Source organism: Rana temporaria, chromosome 10 (assembly GCF_905171775.1).
Source record: "Rana temporaria chromosome 10, aRanTem1.1, whole genome shotgun sequence".
NCBI classification, from domain to species: Eukaryota; Metazoa; Chordata; class Amphibia; order Anura; family Ranidae; genus Rana; species Rana temporaria.
The window spans coordinates 144,194,190-144,218,812 of NC_053498.1; the positions used below are offsets into that span (position 1 = coordinate 144,194,190).

Sequence of the window (24,623 nt, forward strand, 5' to 3'; positions counted from 1 at the left end):
TGCCCCTGTTCAGAAATTATCTAAATACGTTGCCAAGCTAGCTGCCTCTTGATCGCCTTGATCAATTTTTCCACGTGTTGTATAATTTTGGTGAAAATTTTCTGCCATTGGATATTTGTACACAAGGCCACTATAAGGCAGTGAGACTCGCTTTCTTTTTGTCGCTACCTCTTTGATCCTTGATCGTGACCTGAAGAAGCCTAACAGTGAAATGCGTTGACGTATTGACCCCTATGACTAAGCCCTGTGGGCGCAGTGAAACATTTTAGAGCGTGGCCTGGGAGGAGTCGGGTCCCCATCTCTTTTAGACATAGGGTCTTGGCGGGACCAACCTGTAAAGTGAGTTTGATTTGGTTGTGCCCACCCATAATGTGGAAATGAAGACCATGGGCGGGATTAACAAGGGATCTGGGACCATCATTTTGGTAAGTATGTTCCTGTCTATAGAAAAAAAAGATTGTATCCGGACAGAAGGCGAGGAGGGACCTCTCTAACTGAGCCCTGGACAGCAGTTAAACCCCAGACAGGCTTTGTGAACCCTTCCTATGCTATACAAAACGAAAAAATTATTTTGGGTTATAGATGCGCTTTAGTAGATGCAATGTAGATTCCTGAGGACATCATATAGAATATCACACCTTTGTTTTATCTTCTTCTTCTGCTTTCAGGGAACCGGACAGCAACTATTTTGACCTGCCTCAGTCAACAACCCACTCCAACACGGAGGTGACCAACCGGACAGAGGTCAACATGGACGTCTACCAGATGAGGAACATGAACCAGTCGATCATGGTGGGTGTGATGTGACCTCTATACACAATGTAGGGAAATGGTGCAAAATTGTTTAAACAAATTTATGGTAAAGTTAAAGCTTGTTTAGGTCTAGGGCAGTGTTTCTCAACTCCAGTCCTCGGGGCGCACCAACAGGTCTTGTTTTCAGGCTTTCCATTATTGTGCACAGGTGATTTTATCAGTTTCACTGCCTTAGTAATTACCACAGCAGTTTGATCTGAGGGAAATCCTGAAAACATGACCTGTTGGTGCGCCCCGAGGACTGGAGTTGAGAAACACTGGTCTAGGGGACATAGAAAAGGAGATTTGCTTACCTGATCCTCTGCGCTGTTGGACCTCCCATGCTCTGGCGTCTAAGGTCCTGACATCATCAAGGTCAGAGGTCTCCAAACTACGGCCCTCCAGTTGTTCAGGAACTACAATTCCCATCATGCTTAGTCATGTCTGTGAATGTCAGAGTTTCACAGTGCCTCACGGAGCAGGTAGTTCCACAACAGCTGGAGGGCCATAGTTTGGAGATCCCTGATCAAGGGTCTACAACACTGTGTTGGGCAAGATGACACTGAAGAACAGTCCATTACTGGAGAATTGGGTAGTGCCTTTTTCCGGGAAGCAGAGGATTTGGTAAGCTAAAGTTCTTCTTCTGTTCTAGACCAGGATTCTCCAAACTTTCGAAATAAAGGGCCATGTGAACTATCTTTCAGACCTTAGGGGGCCAGACTTGGCAAACGGGAGTAATAAAGGCAACGAAATCGGTGGGGAAAAACCATGCACCATCTTTGGTGTCAGTGAGAGGAATGGTGCCCCGTTGTTGGTGTCATTGGGAGGAATGGTCTCTCATTGTGTCATTGGGAGAAATTGTACCCAATCATTGGTATCTTTAGGAGAAATTGTACCCAATCATTGCCATTCATTGGTGTCATTAGGAGAAATGGTACCCCTTCATTGGCCTTCATTCGTATCATTAGGAGAAATTGTACCCCTTCATTGGTATCATTAGGAGAAATTGTACCCCTTTATTGCCCTTCATTGGTGTCATTAGGAGAAATTGTACCCAATTATTAATATCATTAGGAGAGATTGTACCCAATCATTGGTCTCATTAGGCCCTATTGTTGGTGTCATTAGGAGGAATTGTACCCCTTCATTGCCCTTCATTGGTGTCATTAGGAGAAATTTTACCCCTTCATTGGTATCATTAGGAGAAATTGTACCCAATCATTGGTGTCTTTAGGAGAAATTGTACCCCTTCATTGCCCTTCATTGGTGTCATTAGGAGAAATTGTACCCAATCATTGGTATCATTAGGAGAAATTGTACCCCTTCATTGCCCTTCATTGGTGTCATTAGGAGAAATTGTACCCCTTCATTGGTATCATTAGGAGAAATTGTACCCAATCATTGGTATCATTAGGAGAAATTGTACCCCTTCATTGCCCTTCATTGGTATCATTAGGAGAAATTGTACCCCTTCATTGCCCTTCATTGGTGTCATTACGAGAAATTGTACCCCTTCATTGGTGTCATTAGGAGAAATTGTACCCCTTCATTGGTATCATTAGGAGAAATTGTACCCCTTCATTGCCCTTCATTGGTGTCATTAGGAGAAATTGTACCCAATCATTAATATCATTAGGAGAGATTGTACCCAATCATTGGTCTCATTAGGCCCTATTGTTGGTGTCATTAGGAGGAATTGTACCCCTTCATTGCCCTTCATTGGTATCATTAGGAGAAATTGTACCCAATCATTGGTATCAGTAGGAGAAATTGTACCCAATCATTGCCATTCATTGGTGTCATTAGGAGAAATTGTACCCAATCATTGGTGTCATTAGGAGAAATTATACCCCTTCATTGCCCTTCATTGGTGTCATTAGGTGAAATTTTACCCCTTCATTGGTATCATTAGGAGAAATTTTACCCAATCATTGGTGTCTTTAGGAGAAATTGTACCCCTTCATTGCCCTTCATTGGTGTCATTAGGAGAAATTGTACCCAATCATTGGTATCATTAGGAGAAATTGTACCCCTTCATTGCCCTTCATTGGTGTCATTAGGAGAAATTGTACCCCTTCATTGGTATCATTAGGATAAATTGTACCCAATCATTGGTATCATTAGGAGAAATTGTACCCCTTCATTGCCCTTCATTGGTATCATTAGGAGAAATTGTACCCCTTCATTGCCCTTCATTGGTGTCATTATGAGAAATTGTACCCCTTCATTGCCCTTCATTGGTATCATTAGGAGAAATTGTACCCCTTCATTGGTATCATTAGGAGAAATTGTACCCCTTCATTGCCCTTCATTGGTGTCATTAGGAGAAATTGTACCCCTTCATTGCCCTTCATTGGTATCATTAGGAGAAATTGTACCCCTTCATTGGTATCATTAGGAGAATTTGTACCCCTTCATTGCCTTCATTGGTGTCATTAGGAGAATTGTACCCCTTCATTGGTGTCATTAGGAGAAATTGTACCCCTTTATTGGTGTCATTAGGAGAAATTGTACCCCTTCTTTGCCCTTCATTGGTGTCATTAGGAGAAATTGTACCCAATCATTGGTGTCATTAGACCCTATTGTTGGTGCCAATGGGAGGAATTGTGTCCCATCGTTGGTGTAAGTGGGGGGGAATTATGTGCCTTTATTGGTGTCAGTGGGGAAAATGATGCCCCATTGTTGGTATCAGTGGATGAAATGGTGCCCCAAGGGCTGGATAAAAGCAAGCAAAGGTCCACATCTGGCCCCTGGGCTGCGGTTTTTAGACCACTGCCCTAGACTAAAAACAATCTTTTAACCTTTGTAGTATGGGTGCACACCGACTAGAATACTCCCAGAAGGACATTGCTAGGAGAGGCCTAGTCATTAATACTCCACCATCACAGGAGGGAGCTCTTCCTTTAATTTGAACCCCCTTACATGCTCTATTTCCCCCCCCCTGATGCAATAGCTCTGAGCTCAGCGCTCTGCTGTGACGGTGGATGTGAACAGTAACAGCCGGGCCTCTCCTAGCAACATCCTAGGAGTGTTCCAGTCAGGTTTTTATTTTCACTTGTTTCTGTCCTGAGGAGTAGGACACCAAAGACTTGCGCTGTTTCTAAGACCTCGGTCCACCACTTCAGCCCCCCGGAGGATTTGGCTGCCAAATGACCGGGCCATTTTTTTGCGATTCGGCACTGCGTCGCTTTAACTGAGAATTGCGCGGTCGTGCGACGTGGCTCCCAAACAAAATTGGCGTCCTTTTTTCCCCACAAATAGAGCTTTCTTTTGGTGGTATTTGATCACCTCTGCGGTTTTTATTTTTTTGCGCTATAAACAAAAAAAGAGCATACATTTTGGGGAAAAAAGCAATATTTTTAACTTTTTGCTATAATAAATATCCCCAAAAACAAAACAAAAAAAATGTTTTCCTCAGTTTAGGCCGATACGTATTCTTCTACATATTTTTGCAAAAAAAAATCGCAATAAGCGTTCATTGATTGGTTTGCCCAAAAGTTATAGCGTCTACAAAATACGGGGTCGTTTTATGGCATTTGTATTAATAATTTTATTTTCTCTCAAGCGTCTTCCAGGACAGCCCATGAGACCTAGGGCTGTCCTGGAAGACTCTCAGAAAAGGAGTTACCGGTAAGCCTAACTCAGCTTTTTTTTACTAGTAATGGCGGCGATCTGCAATTTTTATTGTGACTGCGATATTGCGGCGGACGCATCGGACGCTTTTTTGGGACCATTGTCATTTCTACAGCGATCCGTGCTATAAAAATGCACTGATTACTGTGTAAATGACCCAGGCAGGGAAGGGGTTAACCACTCAGGGCCACTCCCCCCCCGCTCAACAACTTTGATCCGCGCCCCCCCCCCTGCTCAACAACTTTGTTGTTGGGAGGTATGCTCCTGTCACATGGGCAGGGCAAAGGGGGTGGAGTCGGGGGTGAAGCCAATGGGGGCGGCAAAGTTAGTTTTTTTGCCTAGGGTGCCAAAAATCCTTGCACCAGCCCTGTAACCACTAGGGGGCGAGGAAGGGGTTAAGTGTGTCGTAGGGAGTGATTCTAACTGTGTGGGGGCGGGGCTTACTGTGACACGACACTAATCACTGCTCCCGATCACAGTGAGCAGAAGGTCAGTCTCCTGTCGCTAGGCAGAACAGGGAGATGACTTGTTTACCCAAAAATCCCCCCCCCCGTTCTGCATCTCTGTGACACTATTGCGGGACATCGAGTCCACGAGTCCCGCGGGCACGGTCAAGAAACTCGCGGCAAGGGCGCACCCACACGGCGGCAAATTTAAAAGGGACACTGGCAAATTTAAAGGGACGTTTATATACGCCCATTTGCCTGTCCGTGCCATTCTGCCGACGTAAATGTTCGTCCGGCGGTCAGCAAGTGGTTAAGTTATGGTTCCCTCCAACCTTAGACGGGTATGTGCGTCAGAACTTCCATGGTTGCTCAGAGCGTCCCATTCCACAGAAAAATGACTTTCTTCGGCACATGTAGGCGTCGCGTGTGTGTGCTCTAAAGGCCTACAAAAGGCAATGAACGCCGAGGCAGGACCTTGTCCAAGCATGAACCTGGCACAAACTCCCACCGGGTAGCAAAGTAATTCTGAGATACTTGAGAAAAGTTTCTGCTTGAACACGCAGAGTTGGCACACAAATCTACCTCAGAACTCCGGCGAACAAAAAAAAAAAAAAACACTCGAGTTGTGATTTGACTCAGTATGGACATGTTGGAGGTTCAAAGCAAACATGTTCACTGCATTTTTTTTGTCTTTTTTATTTAAAGAATTCCATGTACATCACTTTCCACAATTGAGATGTGCCCATGCTTTCCTTGTGAGGTAATTTGTCTCTGGCAGGAGTTAATCTCGGGGTTAATGTCAGGGCTTGAGTTTTATGGGAAGCCTAAATTATCTTTAATATCTCACTTGACATTAAGTTAAGATGTTTATCTTTTCATTTATGTATGTCCAATAGAGAAAACTGAAAGTGTATCTGTCAGGTCACCAGTGGCCAGGTGACAAGTGCACCCCCCGTTGGGGTCAGGGATGCACCACAGGGTAGTGAACCCTATAGCCAACTGCTGCTATCAGAGAGGAAGCGTGAACCCAAGATCCCCCCAGGGCGCGGAGTCTAAGACCCAGATTTGTGTTCACCAGAGCCTCTAGTGGTGAGGATGGCCTTCGCCGCAGCTGGATCCAGGTCGCGAACCCCGGGATCCCCTAGGTCACGCTCCGCAGGGAGAGAGGGGAAGCGGCAAGCAGGACAAGCGATAGTGATGGGTAAGCCGAGGTCAGGGCAACAGGCAGACAAGGGTAACTGAGGGACAGGCAAAAGGTCAGGGTCACAGGCAAACGGGAGAAGTCAGGGACGAGCCAAAAACGGTACACAGGAAGGTAATCGTAGCACACTGCAGACAGTGGACAGCGGAGTTCCGGCTACAATTTCACTTTTTATATATAAATACCCCTGTAATACACAAGCTTAATGTATTCTAGTAAAGTTAGTCTGTAAACTAAGGTCCGTTTTGTTAGGTTGTTACAGCATTTAGACACTTTATAAAATAGAAATTGACTGGGGCCATCTTAAGTGTGGGCATCATGAAGCCAGACTGTATGACTTCCTGGATTTCAGCCTTGCAGATCTCGCACATGCTCAGTGCTGCACAAGCAGTGAAATAGGTTTCAGAACAGGTTTCAGCACCTGTACTGTCCAAGTCACATGATTCTTCGAGACTGGGGAGTGCACAGACTCCTGGAAAGTTACACCCACTACATTCCCAGTAGTCTGTGCGGTGTAGGTTAGGAAGCTTAAGCACCTAGGTGCAGGAAGTGGGAAGATTAACTATTCTGCCTAGCAACAACACTTTGAAGGCATCTAAAAAAAAAAAAAATTTTCTTAAAGGACTAATGACATTTTTTTTAAAACTACTGATGTAATGTTATATTTATGGGTGGAACTCCACTTTAAGCTAACAACACGGTTGAACAGCTCTGCAGACCTGTAGTGCAACAGTTAATATAGACTTCCTGGGATGGCCTGGGTGGGGCCATACAGGAAGTAGAGGAGATAAGAAGGGAACCAGAACAGAGTCAGGCCTCTAATGAGCAGATGGAGACAGGTAAGCTGCCAGACTTTATTGCATATCCATGACAGTATCTAAGGCCTTGTTCACACGGACATACTACAGAGTACCAGGGCCGTCTTTAAGGTAGGGCAGAAGGGGAAGCTGCCCTGGGCCCCTTCTTTGTTGTGGGGCCCAAAACTGCTGCCTCATACTTGCCAACTATCCCAGTTTAAATTCCCTTATCCCTTGAAGATTTAGTCCTGTGCTGTGTCCCAATAACTCAGTGTGAAGTTCTGTTACTAATGCTGCCCAGCCCTGCCCTATTGTGATGTACAGAGGAATCACCTGCAGACCCTGTGGTTACATGTAAATAACCGGCATTGATATGTAAATAGCCGCAGGATGGCTGCACTGATCTGTAAATGAGTGCGGCATTGATTTGTAAATAGAGGTGGCATTCATATATATATCACGCCCCCCTGAGGTCATATCCAGCATCACATCTGCTAAATGCTGCCCACTGGGGGGGGGGTAAAGGGGCATGCTGGAAACCCATGCCTACAACTGTGGTCATTATAAGCCTAACATCAGCCTGTTCTGCAAACATTGGGGGTCAGTGTAAATCCCCATTACATTGGTGGTCAGTGTAAATCCCCATTACATTGGTGGTCAGTGTAAATCCCCATTACATTGGTGGTCAGTGCAAATCCCCATTACATTGGTGGTCAGTGCAAATCCCCATTACATTTGGTGGTCAGTGTAAATCCCCATTACATTGGTGGTCAGTGTAAATCCCCCATTACATTGGTGGTCAGTGCAAATCCCCATTACATTGGTGGTCAGTGTAAATCCCCATTACATTGGTGGTCAGTGTAAATCCCCATTACATCGGTGGTCAGTGTAAATCCCCCATTACATCGGTGGTCAGTGTAAATCCTCCCTTACATCGGTGGTCAGTGTAAATCCTCCCTTACATTGGTGGTCAGTGTAAATCCTCACTTACATTGGTGGTCAGTGTAGAAACCAACCTTAATTGGTTGTCCGTATATGAGCAGGTGGAGAGCAAAATTGCATGGGGGGGGGGGGCAATTTTTTTTTTGCCCAGGGTCCAGTCAACATGGGGTCATGTTTTTACCCGCATTCTGTGCATTCCTGTGCCAGGCATTCCCATGCATGTCTATCAGGATGGAGAGACTACATGGACACAGCCTTTGCTAAAGGATGTCAGATTGGGAGTAGAGACTGTATCCCCCTGGATCACACTGCTGCCTTATACACACAATGCTCCGGCTCTCTGCCGCCCTTCCCCTGGGTCGCACTGCAGCTTTATACACACAATGCTCCGGCTCTCTGCCCCCCTCCCCTGGATCACACTGCTGCCTTATACACACAATGCTCAGGCTCTTGCCCCCCCCTCCCCCCTGGATTACACACTGCTGCCTCATACACACAAAGCTCCAGCTCTTGGCCCCCTGGATCACACTGCTGCCTTATACACACAATGCTCCTGCTCTCTTCCCCCCTCACCTGGATCACACTGCTGCCTTATGCACACAATGCTCCTGCTCTCTTTCCCCCTCACCTGGATTGCACCGCTGCCTCATACACACAAAGCTCCGGCTCTTGGCCCCCTGGATCACACTGCTGCTTTATATACACAATGCTCCTGCTCTCTTCCCCCTCACCTGGATTGCACTGCTGCCTTATACACACAATGCTCCGGCTCTCTGCCCCCTCCCTCTGGATCACACTGCTGCCTTATACACACAATGCTCCTACTCTCTGCCCCTCTCCCGCTGGATCACACTTCTGCGTTATACACACAATGCTACAGCTCTCTGCCCCCTCCTCCTGGATCACACTGCTGCCTTATACACACAAAGCTCTGGCTCTCTAACCCCATCCCCTGGATCACGCTGCTGCCTTATACACACAATGCTCCTGCTCTGGTCCCCCCCATCCCATGGATCATGCTGCTGCCTTTTACACACAATGCTCCTGCTCTCTTCCCCCCTCCCCCTGGATCGCACTACTGGTACATTGTTGCACAACAGTGCCGTATCGCAAAAATGGCCTGGTCATGAAGGGGGGGTAAATCTTCCGGAGGTCAAGTGGCTACTGGCTAATTTGCAGAGGGCTTTAGGAATGGATAAGTGTGGGGGGGGAGGGGGGGGGGGCAAAATAAAACCACAAGTGTTGAAACAATGATGTCACAGCTGAGGAAACCAGGAAAAAACATTAATGAGACAATGAAATCTTTAAGTGATGAGCAGAATGTAAGCCGTGCCATCAGCATGATGCCACTCGTCCATGCCGCTCCGCCATTGTGCCGCCCCAAGGAGAATTATACAAGTCCCTCCCACTCCACAAATCTCTATTTTCCACACCAGAAATGGGAATCCTAAAAGTGACAACCTTCAGCCCTACATGACAACCACAATGCCTAACCCTAAAGCCGTCCCTAGATGGTTCCGATCTCTGCTGCTTCAGAAGGTTCGATCGCTCAACTTGGGTACAAACAGCATGTGGGATTTCTCATGCGATTATTGCCAGCAGCTATAGCCGCTAGCAATAATCACTATAATAAACATTAAAAAACATGGCCCAGATCCATGAAGAAATTACGTCGGCGTATCTATTGATACGCCGCGTAACTTCTAGGTTGCTCCGGCGTATCTTTGTTTTGTATCCACAAAACAAGATACGCCTGAAGCTGTGCTAGATCCGACTGGCGTACGTCTTAGTACGCCGTCGGATCTAAGGTGCATATTTACGCTGGCCGCTAGGTGGCGCTTCCGTTGATTTCCGCGTCGAGTATGCAAATTAGCTAGATACGCCGATCCACAAACGTACGTCATTTTTTTACGTCATTTACGTAAGGCTTTTTTCGGCGTAACGTTACCCCTACTCTGAGGCGTACGCAATGTTTGTTAAGTATGGACGTCGGGCCAGCGTCGAGTTTTCCGTTGTTTGCGTAAAACGTTCGCGAATAGGACTTTGCGTAAATTACGTTCACGTCGAAAGCATTGACTATTTGTGACGTGATTTCGAGCATGCGTACTGGGATACCCCCCACGGACGGCGCATGTCATTTACGTCTGGGTCAAGACGTATTCACATAAAACACGCCCACAACTTAGTCATTTGAATTGCGCGCCCTTACACCGACACATTTACACTACGCCGCCGTGACTTACGGCGCAAATTCTTTGTGGATGCGGAAAATACGCTGTAAGTTACAGGGGCGTAGTGTATCTGAGATACGCGACGCCGGACTTAAAAATGCGCCGAGGTACGTGGATCTGGCCCCATGACTAATATAGGGAAAAGCAAAAAAAAATAAAAATAAGAAAAAAGGAGAAAAAAAAGCTATAGTCGCTAGCAATAATCTCTATAATAATTAAATATTAAAAACCATGACTAATATAGGAAAAAGCAAAAAAAAAATAAGAAAAAATGGGAGAAATAAATAAATAAAAAGCTATAGCCGCTAGCAATTGATTATTATTGCTTATTCTTATATATTTGATGATATACCCAAAGATCTTGACATAAAATTACCATAAAAAAAATTAAATAGAATTGCAAATGTTTTTTAAATAATTAAACATTAAAAACCATGACTAATATAGGGACAAGCAAATAACAAAAACAAAATAAGAAAAAAGGGGAGAGAAAAAAATAATAATAAAAAAAAAAAGACAAAAATTACAGAATTAATTGCCTATGGAGATTTTTTAAGTACCATAGTTTGTCGCCATTCCACGAGCATGCGCAATTTTATAGCATGGCTAATATGGGGGAAAGCAAAAAAAAAAAAATTAATAAAAAAAAAGGGGGAGAAAAAAGAAGCTATAACCGCTAGCAATAATCACTACAATAATTAAACATTTAAAAATCATGACTAATATGGGGGAAAAAAAGCAACAGAAAATTAAAAATAAGAAAAAATGGGAGAGAGAGAAATAAAAAGCTATAGCCGCTAGCAATGGACTATTATTGCTTATTCTTAATATTTTTTATAATAATGAAACATTAAAAACCATTTTTCCCCACAAACAGAGCTTTCTTTTGGTGGTGTTTGATCACCTCTGCGGTTTTTATTTTTTGCGCTATAAACATAAAAAGAGCGTCAATTTTGAAAAAAAAATGCAATATTTTTTACTTTTTGCTATAATAAATATCCCCCAAAAATATATAAAAAAACATTTATTTTTTTCCTCAGTTTAGGCCGATACATATTCGAAAAATCGCAATAAGCATTTATCGATTGGTTTGCGCAAAATGTATAGCGTTTACAAAATAGGGGATAGTTTTATGGCATTTTTATTAAAAAAACATTTTTTTACTACTAATGGCGGCGATCAGCGTTTTTTTTTTTTTGTGTGACTACGACATTATGGCGGACACATCGGACACTTTTGACACATTTTTGGGACCATTGTCATTTTCACAGTGAAAAGTGCCATAAAAATGCATTGATTACTGTGAAAATGACAATGGCAGTGAAGGGATTAACCACTAGGTTGCGCCAAGGGGTTAAGTGTGCCCTATAGGAATGATTCTTACTGTAGGGGGGGTGTGGCTGTAGGCATGACGTCACTGATCGTCGTTTCCTATAACAGGGAACAGACGATCAGTGACAAGCCACAGAGAAGAACGGGGAAGGTGTGTTTACACTCGCCTCTCCCCATTCTTCAGCTCCTGTGACCGATCGTGAGACACCGGCGGCGATCGGGTCCGTGGGTCGCGCGGTCGCGGAGCTTTGGACTGGGTTGCAGAGTTTTGGACCGGGTTGCGCGGTCGCGGAGCTTTGGACCGGGTCGCGAGCGCGCGACCTGGTCCGTGGGTCGTGCGGGCGCGGTCATGGAGCTTCGGACCGGGTCGCGCGGTCACTGAGCTTCGGACCGCGAGCGCGTCGCCGGTGGCGGCTAGCTTGCGGCCCATGTCCCACAGCTGGGCTCTTAAAGGGGACGTATATATACGTCCCTTGTGCCCAGCCGTGCCATTCTGCTGACATATATCGTCGAGCGGCGGTCCTTAAGTGGTTAATGAATAAAAATAAAAAAAACTGTAGTTAGCACAATTTTTTTGTACAATATAAAATATGATGTTACCTGAACGACCAGCAGTGCACCCTAGGCGCCTGCTTAGTTTGCCTTGTGGTAGCGCTAGCCCTGCCTTTAAGGCCCCAGTAAAGCAGAAGTGACGTCGCTTCCAAATCTGAGACCCGATAAGAGCTGATTTGCGGCTTTGTTTGGCAGATTAGCTGCATCGTTTTTTTTTACAAGAAAGCCGACCATCGGCTCTAAAAAAAAAAAAAAAAAGTACCGGTGTGATGCCCAGAGGCGTTGCTAGGGGGGTGCGGGGGGTGCGGTCCGCACCGGGTGACACCCGCTAGAGGGGTGACACCACCCCTTTTTTTTTTTTTTTTGTAGCTGACATGCCCAGCCTGCCCTGTGCAATCCCAGCCTGCCCTGTACCACCCCAGCCTGCTCTGTACCACCCCAGCCTGCCCTGTACCACCCCAAACAGCCCTATACCACCCCAGCCTGCCCTGTACCACCCCAGCCTGCCCTGTACCACCCAGCCTGCCCTGTACCACCCCAGCCTGCCCTGTACCACCCCAGCCTGCCCTGTACCACCCAGCCTGCCCTGTGCCACCACAGCCTGCCCTGTACCACCCCAGCCTGCCCTGTACCACCCCAAACTTTCCCATGCCACCCCAACTTGCCCTATACCACCCTAACTTGCCCTGTACCACCCCAACCTTCCCATGCCATCCCAACTTGCCCTATGCCAACCTAACCTGCACTATACCACCCCAACCTGCCCTGTACCACCCTAACTTGCCCTATACCACCCCAAACTACCCTATATCACCCCAACATGCCGTATACCACCTTAACCTGTCCTATACCACCCCACTACACCAACCTGCCACTATACCACTCTATACTACCCTAACCTGCCACTATACTGCCCTATACTATCATTTACAGGGGCTAGTTTGGGGTGCGCCCCGTGCCCGTGCGCTGCCTGCTTGGTGCTGGGCAGCCTAGACAGAGGGGGGTGACACCATGTTTTACCGCACCGGGTGACACCAACCCTAGTGACGCCACTGGTGATGCCTGCAGCTGCAGATCATCCCGCTACAACCACTTGACGTCGAAGGAAGTACAGGAACCTGATTTGGCGGCAAGCGGTTGGCCATCATTTTTCTGACTGCTCTGCTCGGATCAAAGATGAAATCTGATTGGTCCTGCACTTTTTTTTTTTATTCTTGTCTTTAGCAATGTTCTATTATATATTGGTCTGTTCCCCCCCCCCCCTCCTCTTCGTCCTTGGTGACGCAGCTTCTCTCTGTAACTATAGCCTCCCGGCTCCCGGCTTGGCTTCCTAACTCTGTCCTGACTTTGTCGGGCAGAAGAAGGATCAGGTGGAGAGGGTGGAATACTAATTACAGGGCAAGCCAAGCCTTTGATTGCAGCTTGATGACTCCCTCCTCCGCCGCCGTAACATTCACACCGTGACGCCATAACAGAGCCGTAATTACCGGGAGGGTGCCGAGCACCGCCGAGAAGGATCTCCAAACTCCATTATTATTATTATTATTATTATTATTATTATTACGACAAATCTGATAAAAGGAGCAGAACAAAAAAATCCTCATTCTCATCCGACGTTTGATTGCGACTTTCGTTTATTCAAAATATAATGTTATGTTTTTTCTTAAAGAATCTGTAGTATTTTTAACCACTTCAATACCGGGCACTTATACCCCCCTCTCCTGCCCAGGCCAGTTTTCAGCTTTCAGCGCTGTCACTGTTTAAATGACAATTGCGCGGTCGTGCTACACTGCACCCAAGCAATTTTTTTTATCATTTTGTTCCCACCAATAGAGATTTCTTTTGGTGGTATTTGATCATCTTTGCGTTTTTTTTTTTGTTCAACAAATAAAAAAAGACCGAAAATTTAGAAAAAAACGTTTTTCTTTTCTTTTGTTTCTATTATTTTTTTTGTAAATAAGTATGTTTTCTTCTTCAGTGACTGGCACTGATATGGCTGCACTGACGGGCACTAATAAGGCGGCATCGATGGGCACCAATGAGGTGGCACTGATAGGTGGCACTAATAAGCAATCATAGGCGGCACTGATGGGTACTTATGGGTGGCACTGATGGGTACTTATGGGTGGCACGGATGGACACTGATGGGTGGCACTGATGGGTACTTATGGGTGGCACTAATAGGTGGACACTGATGGGCGGCACTGATGACACTGATGGGCGGCACTGATGACACTGATGGGCGGCACTGATGACACTGATGGGCGGCACTGATGACACTGATGGGCGGCACTGATGGACACTGATGGGTGGCATTGCTGGGCATCACTGACTTCATTTGTTTCAAAATGGTGTCAGTCAGTGCCCATATGTGGGCACTGATTGGCACATATTGGGCATGTATTGGTATATGTGGATGGCCATGGGGGATGTACCTGGCCTTCCACATGTTAGGGGCTTCCCTGGTGGTCCTGGCGGCTTCCCTGGTGGCCCAGTGTGGGCATCAGTGTGGGGGGGGGGGGGGTTAAAAAAAAATCTGCTATAAAACACATCCAATAAAAAAATTTAAAAAATCAATTTTTTTCATCAATTTAGACCAGTATGTATTCTGCTACATATTTTTGGTAATAAAATCCCAATAATTATATATTGCTTGGTTTGCACAAAAGTTATCGCGTGTACAAACTATGTGATATATTTATGGCCCCCACCCGTCTCCATATCGTTGCAGGGCGGAAGAGGCGTAAAAACATCACTTCCGCCCATAGCTCTTAAAGAGACATTTTATTTTATTTTTTTCAAATTACATTATTATTATTATTATTATTATTATTATTATTGTTATTTATATCATTTTTTTATTGCATTTTAGTGTAAATATGAGATTTGAAGTCTTTTTGACCCCCCAGATCTCATATTTAAGAGAACCTGTCATGCTTTTTTTTTTTTTTTTATATTACAAGGAAAATTTACATTCCTTGTAATAGGAATAAAAATGACACAATTTTTTATTTTATTTTTTGAAAGAAAGGTGTAAAAATAAAAGGTAAAATAAATAATATATATATATTTTTTTTTAAATGCGCCCCGTCCCGCCGAGCTTGCGCGCAGAAGCGAACGCATACGTGAGCAGCGCCCCCATATGAAAACGGTGTTCAAACCACACATGTGAGGTATCGCCGCAATCGTTAGAGCGAGAGCAATAATTCTAGCCCCAGACCTCCTCTGTAACTCAAAACATGCAACCTGTAGAATTTTTTAAATGTCGCCTATGAAGATTTTTAAGGGTTAATGATTGACGCCATTCCACGAGCGGACGCAATTTTGAAGTGTGACATGTTGGGTATCAATTTACTCGGCGTAACATTATCTTTCACAATATAAAAGAAAATCCCAATAAGTGTATATTAATCGGTTTGTGTGCAAGTTATAACATAGTGTGTATACAAACTATAGTGTGTGTGTGTGTGTGTGTTTTTGTATGTATGTGTGTATATATATATATATATATATACATTTTGTTTTTATACTACTATGGCGGTGATCAATGACTTGTATTGGTACTGTGATAGTGCAGCGGGAAATCTGAAACTAACTGACACTGGGGGAAAACTGACTAACTGCCACTGACATCACCAGGGATCAGTGATAATAATATAGACTGTCACTGTTCTAAACGATGCACCCCTGTGGGTCGGTCGGGCCTTGCACTTACCCCATCTAAGACGCGGGCGGCACTTCCCTCTATAAGCGACGGGCAGCGGCTTCTCATGCATCTCCTCCCTCCTCCACCTAGGCCATTGGGATCGCTTCTCCTTTTAGCCAATCAGGAAACGGGTCTCAAGACCCGCTTCCTGATTGGCCGGGAGGGGAATCCGTGTGACAGTAGCGAATATTCATTCACTATTGTCACACAACTGGGTGGGGTCGGGGCGCAGTGCTCACAGCTGAAGACCAGGAGGCACATTTATTTGGCATCTGGTAACTTTGCTTCTATACACCACTACTGGTAGCCAATGCGGTTTCCAGAACCCCGCACAGTCACCGGGATCAGTTTATGGTGTTTACTGATAAGTTCTCAGGACAACTGCCACCTTCCAGCTTCCACCGGACATGGTCCAGTGAGTGAGACAGTCCTTCTTTAGACCCAATCTCACCCAAGTGGAAAACGTGCAACCCAGCTGAACTGAAACAGAACCACAATTTGAATACAATCTTTCTGAGCCAAATTATTGCTCAGACAAACTATAATTTTAACATATAGCACCCACTCATTGGGAGCAGGGTGCTACACATGATATCATTGGGCCCCATTATTGGTATCTTTGAGAGGATATGTGACTCATCATTGATGTAATTTGGCTCCATTGTTGCTGGTGTCTTTGAGAGGAATTGTGCCCCATCATGGTGTCATTGGGAGGAATTGGGCCACGTCATTGATGTATTTGGGCCCCATTGCTGATGTCATTGGGAGGAATTATGCCTCCTCGTTGATATCATTGGGCCCCATCGTTGGTGTCTTTGAGAGGCATTGTATCCCAACCTTGGTGTCATTGGGAGGAATTGGGCCCCATTGCTGGTGTCTTTGAGAGGTATTGTATCCCATCGTTGGTGTCATTGGGAGGAATCGGGCCCCATTGTTGGTGTCTTTGAGAGGATATGTGCCCCATCATTGATGTAATTGGGCCCCATTGCTGGTGTCATTGGGAGGAAATATGCCCCATCGTTGATATAATTTGGCCCCATCGTTGGTTTCTTTGAGAAGAATTGGGCCCCATCGTTGGTGTCATTGGGAGGAATTGTGCCCCCTTTATTGGTGTCAGTGGGGGTAAACAGGCCCCATTGTTGGTATCGGTGGATGAAATAGTGTCCCAAGGGCCGGATAAAAGCAAACAAAGGGTCAAAGTTTGGAGACCAATCCTTTAGACCATTTATTAACTTTTCAGCCCCCCCCCCCTCTAGTCACACATCTCAAGGGATTGGGTGGAGCATGATAAATATTCAAGCTGGTTATTTTCATCTCTCTCCTCCCTAATCTCAGGATTAGGGAGAAGGTGAAAGCAATCAAACTCCCATCCTGCAAAACCCTGAACAGACCAGGACAAACGATCACCGCACTCTTGGATGCAGATGGAGTCAAAAACTAAATTTACCCAACATCCTCCACTGAGGGGGGTGCCACGTATTGATGGGTGGGTGTGGGGTGTGGCAGTCAAGTGGACCTGTTGCACAGTTTTCATTGGTCCCCTGCATATACTCTACGTTCACTTGCTCTGTAGAGCGCGCCATGAGAGGTCCAACAAGCCCTCCCCTGAGTCCAGGCCTACAGCAATCGTCAAAGCTCATGCTTCCACCTGATTGGATAAGTCTAGCCCTGACTCAGCAGGGGGCAGGCCTGGATTTCCCACAAGGCCACTGAGGCCAGGCCTTGAGGCGGCAGGGCTCCAAGGGGCGGCAGTGGCATGGAGTCCCCCGACGCCTGGAACAAACAGTTAAGGGCGGTAAGTTATGGGGGAATCCGCTCGCTCGTTAACAAGTGATTGCGGCGATGTCGCCAAAATCACTTGTAAAATATGTGCTCCCGTCCGTCCTCCCCCCCCCCCCCCCCCACCCCACATACCTCTCTCTGCTGGCTCTGTCTTCGGGACTCCGTCCTCCCCCCGGCCACCGAGTCTGTCTCCTGTCCCTGCTGCCGATGTACACAGTGAGAGGGGAGAGCTGTGCTCTTCCCATTCTCAGCTGTGACAGGAATTCTAGCACAGTGCTAGGACTCCTGTTTTGGAGGTGACACGGTCAATAAAGAGAACCTGTCACCTCCAATTGCTATCACACAGGAAATTGTTTTCTCCTGTGTGATAGCAAAAAAGTTAAGTGAATTTTTTTTTAATAAAAAATAAATAAATAAGAAATAATAATTAAATTAATAAAATAAAAAAGTAAAGAAAAATAATAAGAAAATGATACAAAAATTTATAAAAAATAAGCGACAAGCTACAAATAAATAAAAATAAAAAAAGTGATAAAAAAGTAAAAAAACAAACAAAACATATTTGAACTAACTAACATTCTCCATTGATTTGGGGGGGGTTTGGTTGGCGGGGAGGGGGTGCATTGTGGAACCTGGCCTTGGGGCAGCAGGGAGAACAAATCCGGCCCTGGCAGGGGGGTATCAGACAGGGAGACCGCTGCTTCCAAACAGGTACCAGTGGACCTTCTCTCCAGCATACAGGCAGTGGACAGGCTTTTCTACTCAAGCTGTGGCTGCTTTCTAAAGAAAACGCAAATTTTGCAAAAACAAATTATGTATTTTTGTTAAAAAGTTCCATTGGGCTTTAAACATTTGAGGCGGTATGTTTGTATAGACACATTTTATTTGTTTTTTATTCTTTCTTTGTTTTAGAGATGCATTGTTTGAGTCTTAATACCTTTGCAAGAGTAGCTTAATGCCTTGGCAAATGCAATATGTCAACAACGTAATACCGGACAACCAGAGAATTAGCCACAAGTTTTAGAGTTCTGCAAAGTTGCCGATGAGACTAATTGCTGGTAACGAATAGCACTGAGGAACTTGGGCCAAGTTTTTCCATGGCCTCTTCCTTCCGACCCTCTTCCTTCGACTCCGCGGTCACCGATACGGTTTGCCGTTGGGCGCTTTTTATTAGGAAGTAGCTTGTTGCCGTGCCAGAATCCGGCTTTACGGAATTAGAACAAGCAAGGTTTAATAATAATAATGGAAGGAGCCCGGTCTTCCACCCCCCCGCTGTGGGATACTTGGTGCAGTCCAATACAACACTGGGCAAGCCTGGGCCTGCCTGGTGCTTTAATGAATAGTCATGAGGAAAGGGAAAAGGGGCGGGCCCACGTTTGTTGTTGGATGCAGCTAGTTGACAGAACCCAGGGAGATGAGAAAAAAAAAAAAAAAATAAGAAAAATTCAAACAAACTGCTTACATGTACCACAGCATCCTCCGAGAGCCATGCACTGCGGCGTCTACCTGGGCTGCCTTTGCACCCTTTCGCTCCTGCCAAAACCTACGCTTCTGACCCCATGACTCCGGTGCTGGGACTTTTGCCTCTTGTATTCAATTTCCACATAGAATAAAATGCTATATATAAGTGACCCCATGCAGCCGTACACGGTAGGTAACCGGAGTTATTGCAACCATTAAAAGAACGGATGTGTAATTTTTGTATATATATATATATATATATATATATATATATATATATATATAATATATTATTATTATTATTATTATTTTTTTAAGCAATGTATACATATTTATTTTTTAATAAGATATCATTTATATATTTATTTTCAATTTTTATACACATTTCTTGATTTTAATTTTTTTAACAGAATATAATTTTATATATTTTTTAAAAAAATGTATTCATATTTATTTTTTAATCTATACATATTTATTTTTCTAATGTGATATTTTTTCATATTTTTTTTTGTGGCACGCGTTTTACTTTTTTTTTTTAAGAGGACAAATGATTTTTTTTAATAAATGTGTACACAAATTTATTTAATGTGTGTGTGTGTGTGTATGTATGTGTATATATATATATATATATATATATATATATATATATATATATATATAATTTCATTTATTTATTTATATTTATTTTTCTAATATGATATATTTTATATATAGGTTTTCCCTTTTTTAATTACACGATTCCTTTTTTATTTATTTTTTTTAACAGGACACATTTGCTTTTTTATAAAATATAATGTATATATTTTTTATAGAAATGCATATACATATATTTATTTTTTATGTATACATATTTATTTTTCAAATTTTTTTTTTTTTTGCAGTACACGTTTTTTTTACTGTTTGTTTAAAAACGCATCTCATTTAAAGTCCCAAAAACCCCCCCTTTTTTTGTATTCAATAGGGATGGAGGCGTGTGTTTTTCATACGCCTCATTTAAAGTCCCAACCCCAGTTTTCTTCGTTTTTTTTAAGAGGACACATTTATTTTTTAATGTGTGTGTGTGTGTGTGTGTATTTTTTTGAACATCTCCCTTAGGGAGAAAAATAATTTTTTGCCATATTTATTTTTCCAATATGATATATAGATAGATAGATAGATAGATAGATAGATAGATAGATAGATAGATAGAGAGAGAGAGAGAGAGAGAGAGAGATATAATTTCCTTTTTTAATTACTTTTTTTTTTTTTTTAGCAGGACACATTTATTTTTTTATAAAATATAATGTATATATTTTTATAGAAATGTATATGCATATATTTATTTTTATGTATACATATTTATTTTTTTTGTTTATATTTTTAATTATATAGTTAATTTTATATATAATATTATTATTTTTTGTCTGATTATATATCTGTGTTTACCCCCAAGCATTTTTTTTTAAACATTTATATAATGTCTGCTCAAATTAATCTTGTAATATAGATTTTTTTTGTGTATGTGTGTGTAAATGTGTATATATGTGTGTGTGTGTGTGTATGTGTATGTGTATATATATATATATATATATATATATATATATATATATATATATATATATATATATATATATATATATATATATTTTTTTTTTTCCTTTATAAATGTATATTCATTGCTTTCATTTGAAAGTTTGTCTACCCCCCAAGGACCTCCTTTATTACTGTCACTCCTTACTGCTTCTTTCACACCTGTTGCTATTTAAATCCTGCCATGCGTTAAGATTAGGAAATTAGGGCTTCTTTTGGGATCAGTTTCATGACTGCGACAGTCACGATGAAGGGAGACGGGGTCACGTCTCTGGAAAATGTGTGCTTTTGCTGGCTGTTAAAATTGGAAAACTGCGTTCTTAGGGTTTTGTGTATTTTCTGTTCCTTTTATATTGAGACATATTTGTGTTACTTTTTGGTTGAAAAAAAGGGTAGTTGGTGCATTGCTTTCATAGTGGTTACTTGTATTAGCAAGGGGGGAACAAAATACTGGAAACTTATTTCTGTTTACATGTGTTTGTTATATGTAGTTGGGGATACAAAATAAGCAAAAAATGTTTTTTAATAATTTTTTATAAATTATATTTAATACATACTTTTTATGCAGGGTTCATTTGGATGGAATAGGTAATTTTTTTTTTTCCTTCTTTTTTATTTTTTTTTATTTGTTTAAATTTTTTCAGACTATGGGGCAGATTCACATACGAAGTACGCCGGCGTATCTACTGATACGCCGGCGTACTTTCAAATTTCCTGCATCGTATCTTTAGTTTGAATCCTCAAACCAAGATACGACGGCATCTGGGTAAGATCCGACAGGCGTGCGGCTTCGTACGCCTTCGGATCTTAGATGCATAATTTCGGCGTCCGCTGGGTGGAGTTTGCGTCGTTTTCCGCGTCGGGTATGCAAATGAGCTATTTCCGACGATCCACGAACGTGACCGCGGCCGTCGCATTCTCTTACGTCGTCTCTAGTCGGCTTTTTCCGGCGTATAGTTAAAGCTGGTATTTTGTGGCGTATAATTAGAATTGCCATGTTAAGTATGGCGGTCGTTCCCGCGTCGAAATTTTTATTTTTTTATTTTTTGCGTAAGTCGCCCGTGAATAGGGATGGACGTAAGTCACGTCTAAGTTCAAAAAATGACGTAGTTGCGACGTCATTTCGCGCAAATCACGGCGGGAAATTTCGAAACGGAGCATGCGCAGTTCAATCGGCGCGGGGACGCGCTTCATTTAAATGAATCGCGCCCCCTACCCGCCAGTTTTGAATTCTGCCGCCAGAAATACACTACGCCGCCGTAACTTACGGCGCAAATTCGTCCTGGATTTGACTTAAAGCCAGGTAAGATACGGCGGCGTAGCGTATCTCTGATACGCTGCGCCTGTCCACTTGTATGTGAATCTGCCCCTATGAGATGAATGTTAGTCCAAATTATGTAATAGTAACTTTAAACAGTAAATAATCTCTTCAAAATAACCATTTTTTTTTTTTAAGGATTAAAAAAATATAAAGAATACAAGAGTAATATATATATATATATATATCTCATATAATGTGTATGTGTGTGTGTGTGTGTGTGTGTGTGTGTGTGTGTGTGTGTGTGTATATATATATATATATATATATATATATATATATATATATATATATATATATATATATATATATATATACACTGGCCCAGATTCAAAGAGATCTGCGCTATATTTGCGGAGGCGCAGGGCAACGATTTTGCCCTGCGCCCACGCAAATATTTTGCGCTGCCCTCGATTCACGGAGCAGTAGCTCCGTAAAATGCGAGGGCGCGCCAGCAAAATTGCCCGGCGTAAGTAGGCACAATGTAAATGATCCCGCCGGGGGCGGGAATCATTTAAATTAGGCGCGCTCCCGCGCCGAGCGAACGGCGCATGCTCCGTCGGGAAACTTTCCCGACGTGCATTGCGGCAAATGACGTCGCAAGGACGTCATTTGCTTCAAAGTGAACGTGAATGGCGTCCAGCGCCATTCACGAATCACTTACGCAAACGACGTGAAATTCAAATTTCACGTCGCGGGAACGGCGGCTATACTTTAGCATTGGCTGCCCCTACTATTAGAAGGGGCAGCCTTACGCTAAAGATGCCGTACGGAAACTCCGTACCTTGCGTACGCAGGGCCCGCGCAACATTGTGAATCGGCGTAAGTATGCAATTTGCATACTATACGCTGACCACAATGGGAGCACCCCCTAGCGGCCATCGCAAGAATGCAGCCTAAAATCTGCGTGGCATAAGAGCCTTATGCCACGCAGATTTTAGGCTGCAGTCGGCGTAACGAGTTCCCTGAATCAGGAGAACTCGTTACGCCGGCACAAGTCAGCAATTGCGCTGCGTAACATATGGTTACGCAGGCGCAATTGCTTACTGAATCTGGGCCACTCTATCCGGAAAGTATTCATAGCGCTTCACTTTTTGCACATTTTGTTATGTTGCAGCCTTATTCCAAAATGTAATAAATGTATTATTTTCCTCCAAAATCCTACAAACAATTCCCCATAATGACAACGTGAAAGAAGTTTGTTTGAAATCTTTGCAAATTTATTAAAAATAACGAAAACAATCCCATGTACATAACTATTTACAGCCTTTTCTCAATACTTTGGTGAAGCTCCTTTGGCACCAATTACATCCTCAAGTCTAATTGACTTTGATTTTGGGCAGTTTCTCCTCTAATTGACTTTGATTTTGGTCAGTTTCTCCTCTAATTGACTTTGATTTTGGGCAGTTTCTCCCATTCTTCTTTGCAGGACCTCTCAATCTCCATCAGGTTGGATGGGGAGCGTCGGTGCACAGCCCTTTTCAGATCTCTCCAGAGATGGTCAATCGGGTTCAAGTCTTTGGGCTCTGGCTGGGGCCACTCGAGGACATTCTCAGAGTTGTCCCGTAGCCACTCCTTTGTTATCTTGGCTGTGTGCTTAGGGTCGTTGTCCTGTTGGAAGATGAACCTTCGCCCCGGTCTGAGGTCCAGAGCTCTCTGGAGAAGGTTTTCATCAAGGATGTCTCACATTGCTGCATTCATCTTTCCCTCGATCCTGACTAGTCTCCCAGTTCCTGCTGCTGAAAAACATCACCACAGAATGATGCTGCCACCACCATGCTTCACAGTAGGGATGGTATTGGCCAGATGATGGACGGTTCCTGGTTTCCTCCAGACATAACGCTTGCCATTCAGGCCAAAGAGTTCAATCTTTGTTTCATCAGACCAGAGAATTTTTTTTCTCATGGTCTGAGAGTCCTTCAGGTGCCTTTTGGAAAACTCCAGGCGGACTGTCATGTGCCTTTTACTGAGGAGTGGCTTCTGTCTGGCCACTCCCCCATACAGGCCTGATTGGTGGAGTGCTGCAGAGATGGTTGTTCTTCTGGAAGGTTCTCCTCCCTCCACAGAGAAACACTGGAGCTCTGTCAGAGTGACCCATCGGGTTCTTGGTCACCTCCCTGACTAAGGCCCCCCTCCCCCGATCGCTCAGTTTGGCCAGGCGGCCCGCTCTAGGAAGAGTCCTGGGGGTTCCAAACTTCTATCACTTACAGATGATGGAGACCCCTGTGCTCATTGGGACCTTCAATGCTGCAGAAATGTTTCTGTACCCTTCCCCCGATCTGTGTCTCCATACAATCCTGTCTCTGAGGTCTACAGACAATTCCTTGGACTTCATGGCTTGGTTTGTGCTCTGACATGCACTGTTATTTGTAGAACCTTCTATAGACAGGTGTGTGCCTTTCCAAATCATGTCCAATCACCTGAATTTACCACAGGTGGACTCCAATCAAGTTGTAGAAACATCTCAAGGATGGAAACAGAATGGACCTGAACTCAATTTTGAGTGTCATGGCAAAAGCCTTTGATACTTATGTACAGGGGAGGAGCCTTTGATACTTATGTACAGGGGAGGAGCCTGTGATACTTATGTACTGGGGAGGAGCCTGTGATACTTATGAACAGGGGAGGAGCCTTTGATACTTATGTACAGGGGAGGAGCCTTTGATACTTATGTACAGGGGAGGAGCCTTTGATACTTATGTACAGGGGAGGAGCCTTTGATACTTATGAACGGGGAGGAGCCTGTGATGCTTATGAACAGGGGAGGAGCCTTTGATACTTATGTACAGGGGAGGAGCCTTTGATACTTATGTACAGGGGAGGAGCCTTTGATACTTATGTACAGGGGAGGAGCCTTTGAT

The 24,623-nt window shown here is 43.8% G+C and overlaps 1 protein-coding gene across 7 annotated transcripts in view; it reads left to right on the forward strand.

Moving 5' to 3' along the window:
* Positions 1 to 24,623, forward strand: part of TP73 (tumor protein p73) — a 201,279-nt gene that overhangs the window by 84,184 nt on the left and 92,472 nt on the right. For all 7 annotated transcript variants that reach the window (XM_040326467.1, XM_040326460.1, XM_040326462.1 and 4 more), the window contains exon 3: positions 669 to 792. In XM_040326467.1, the coding sequence (XP_040182401.1) occupies positions 669 to 792 (124 nt within the window). The remainder of the gene's footprint in view (positions 1 to 668; positions 793 to 24,623) is intronic.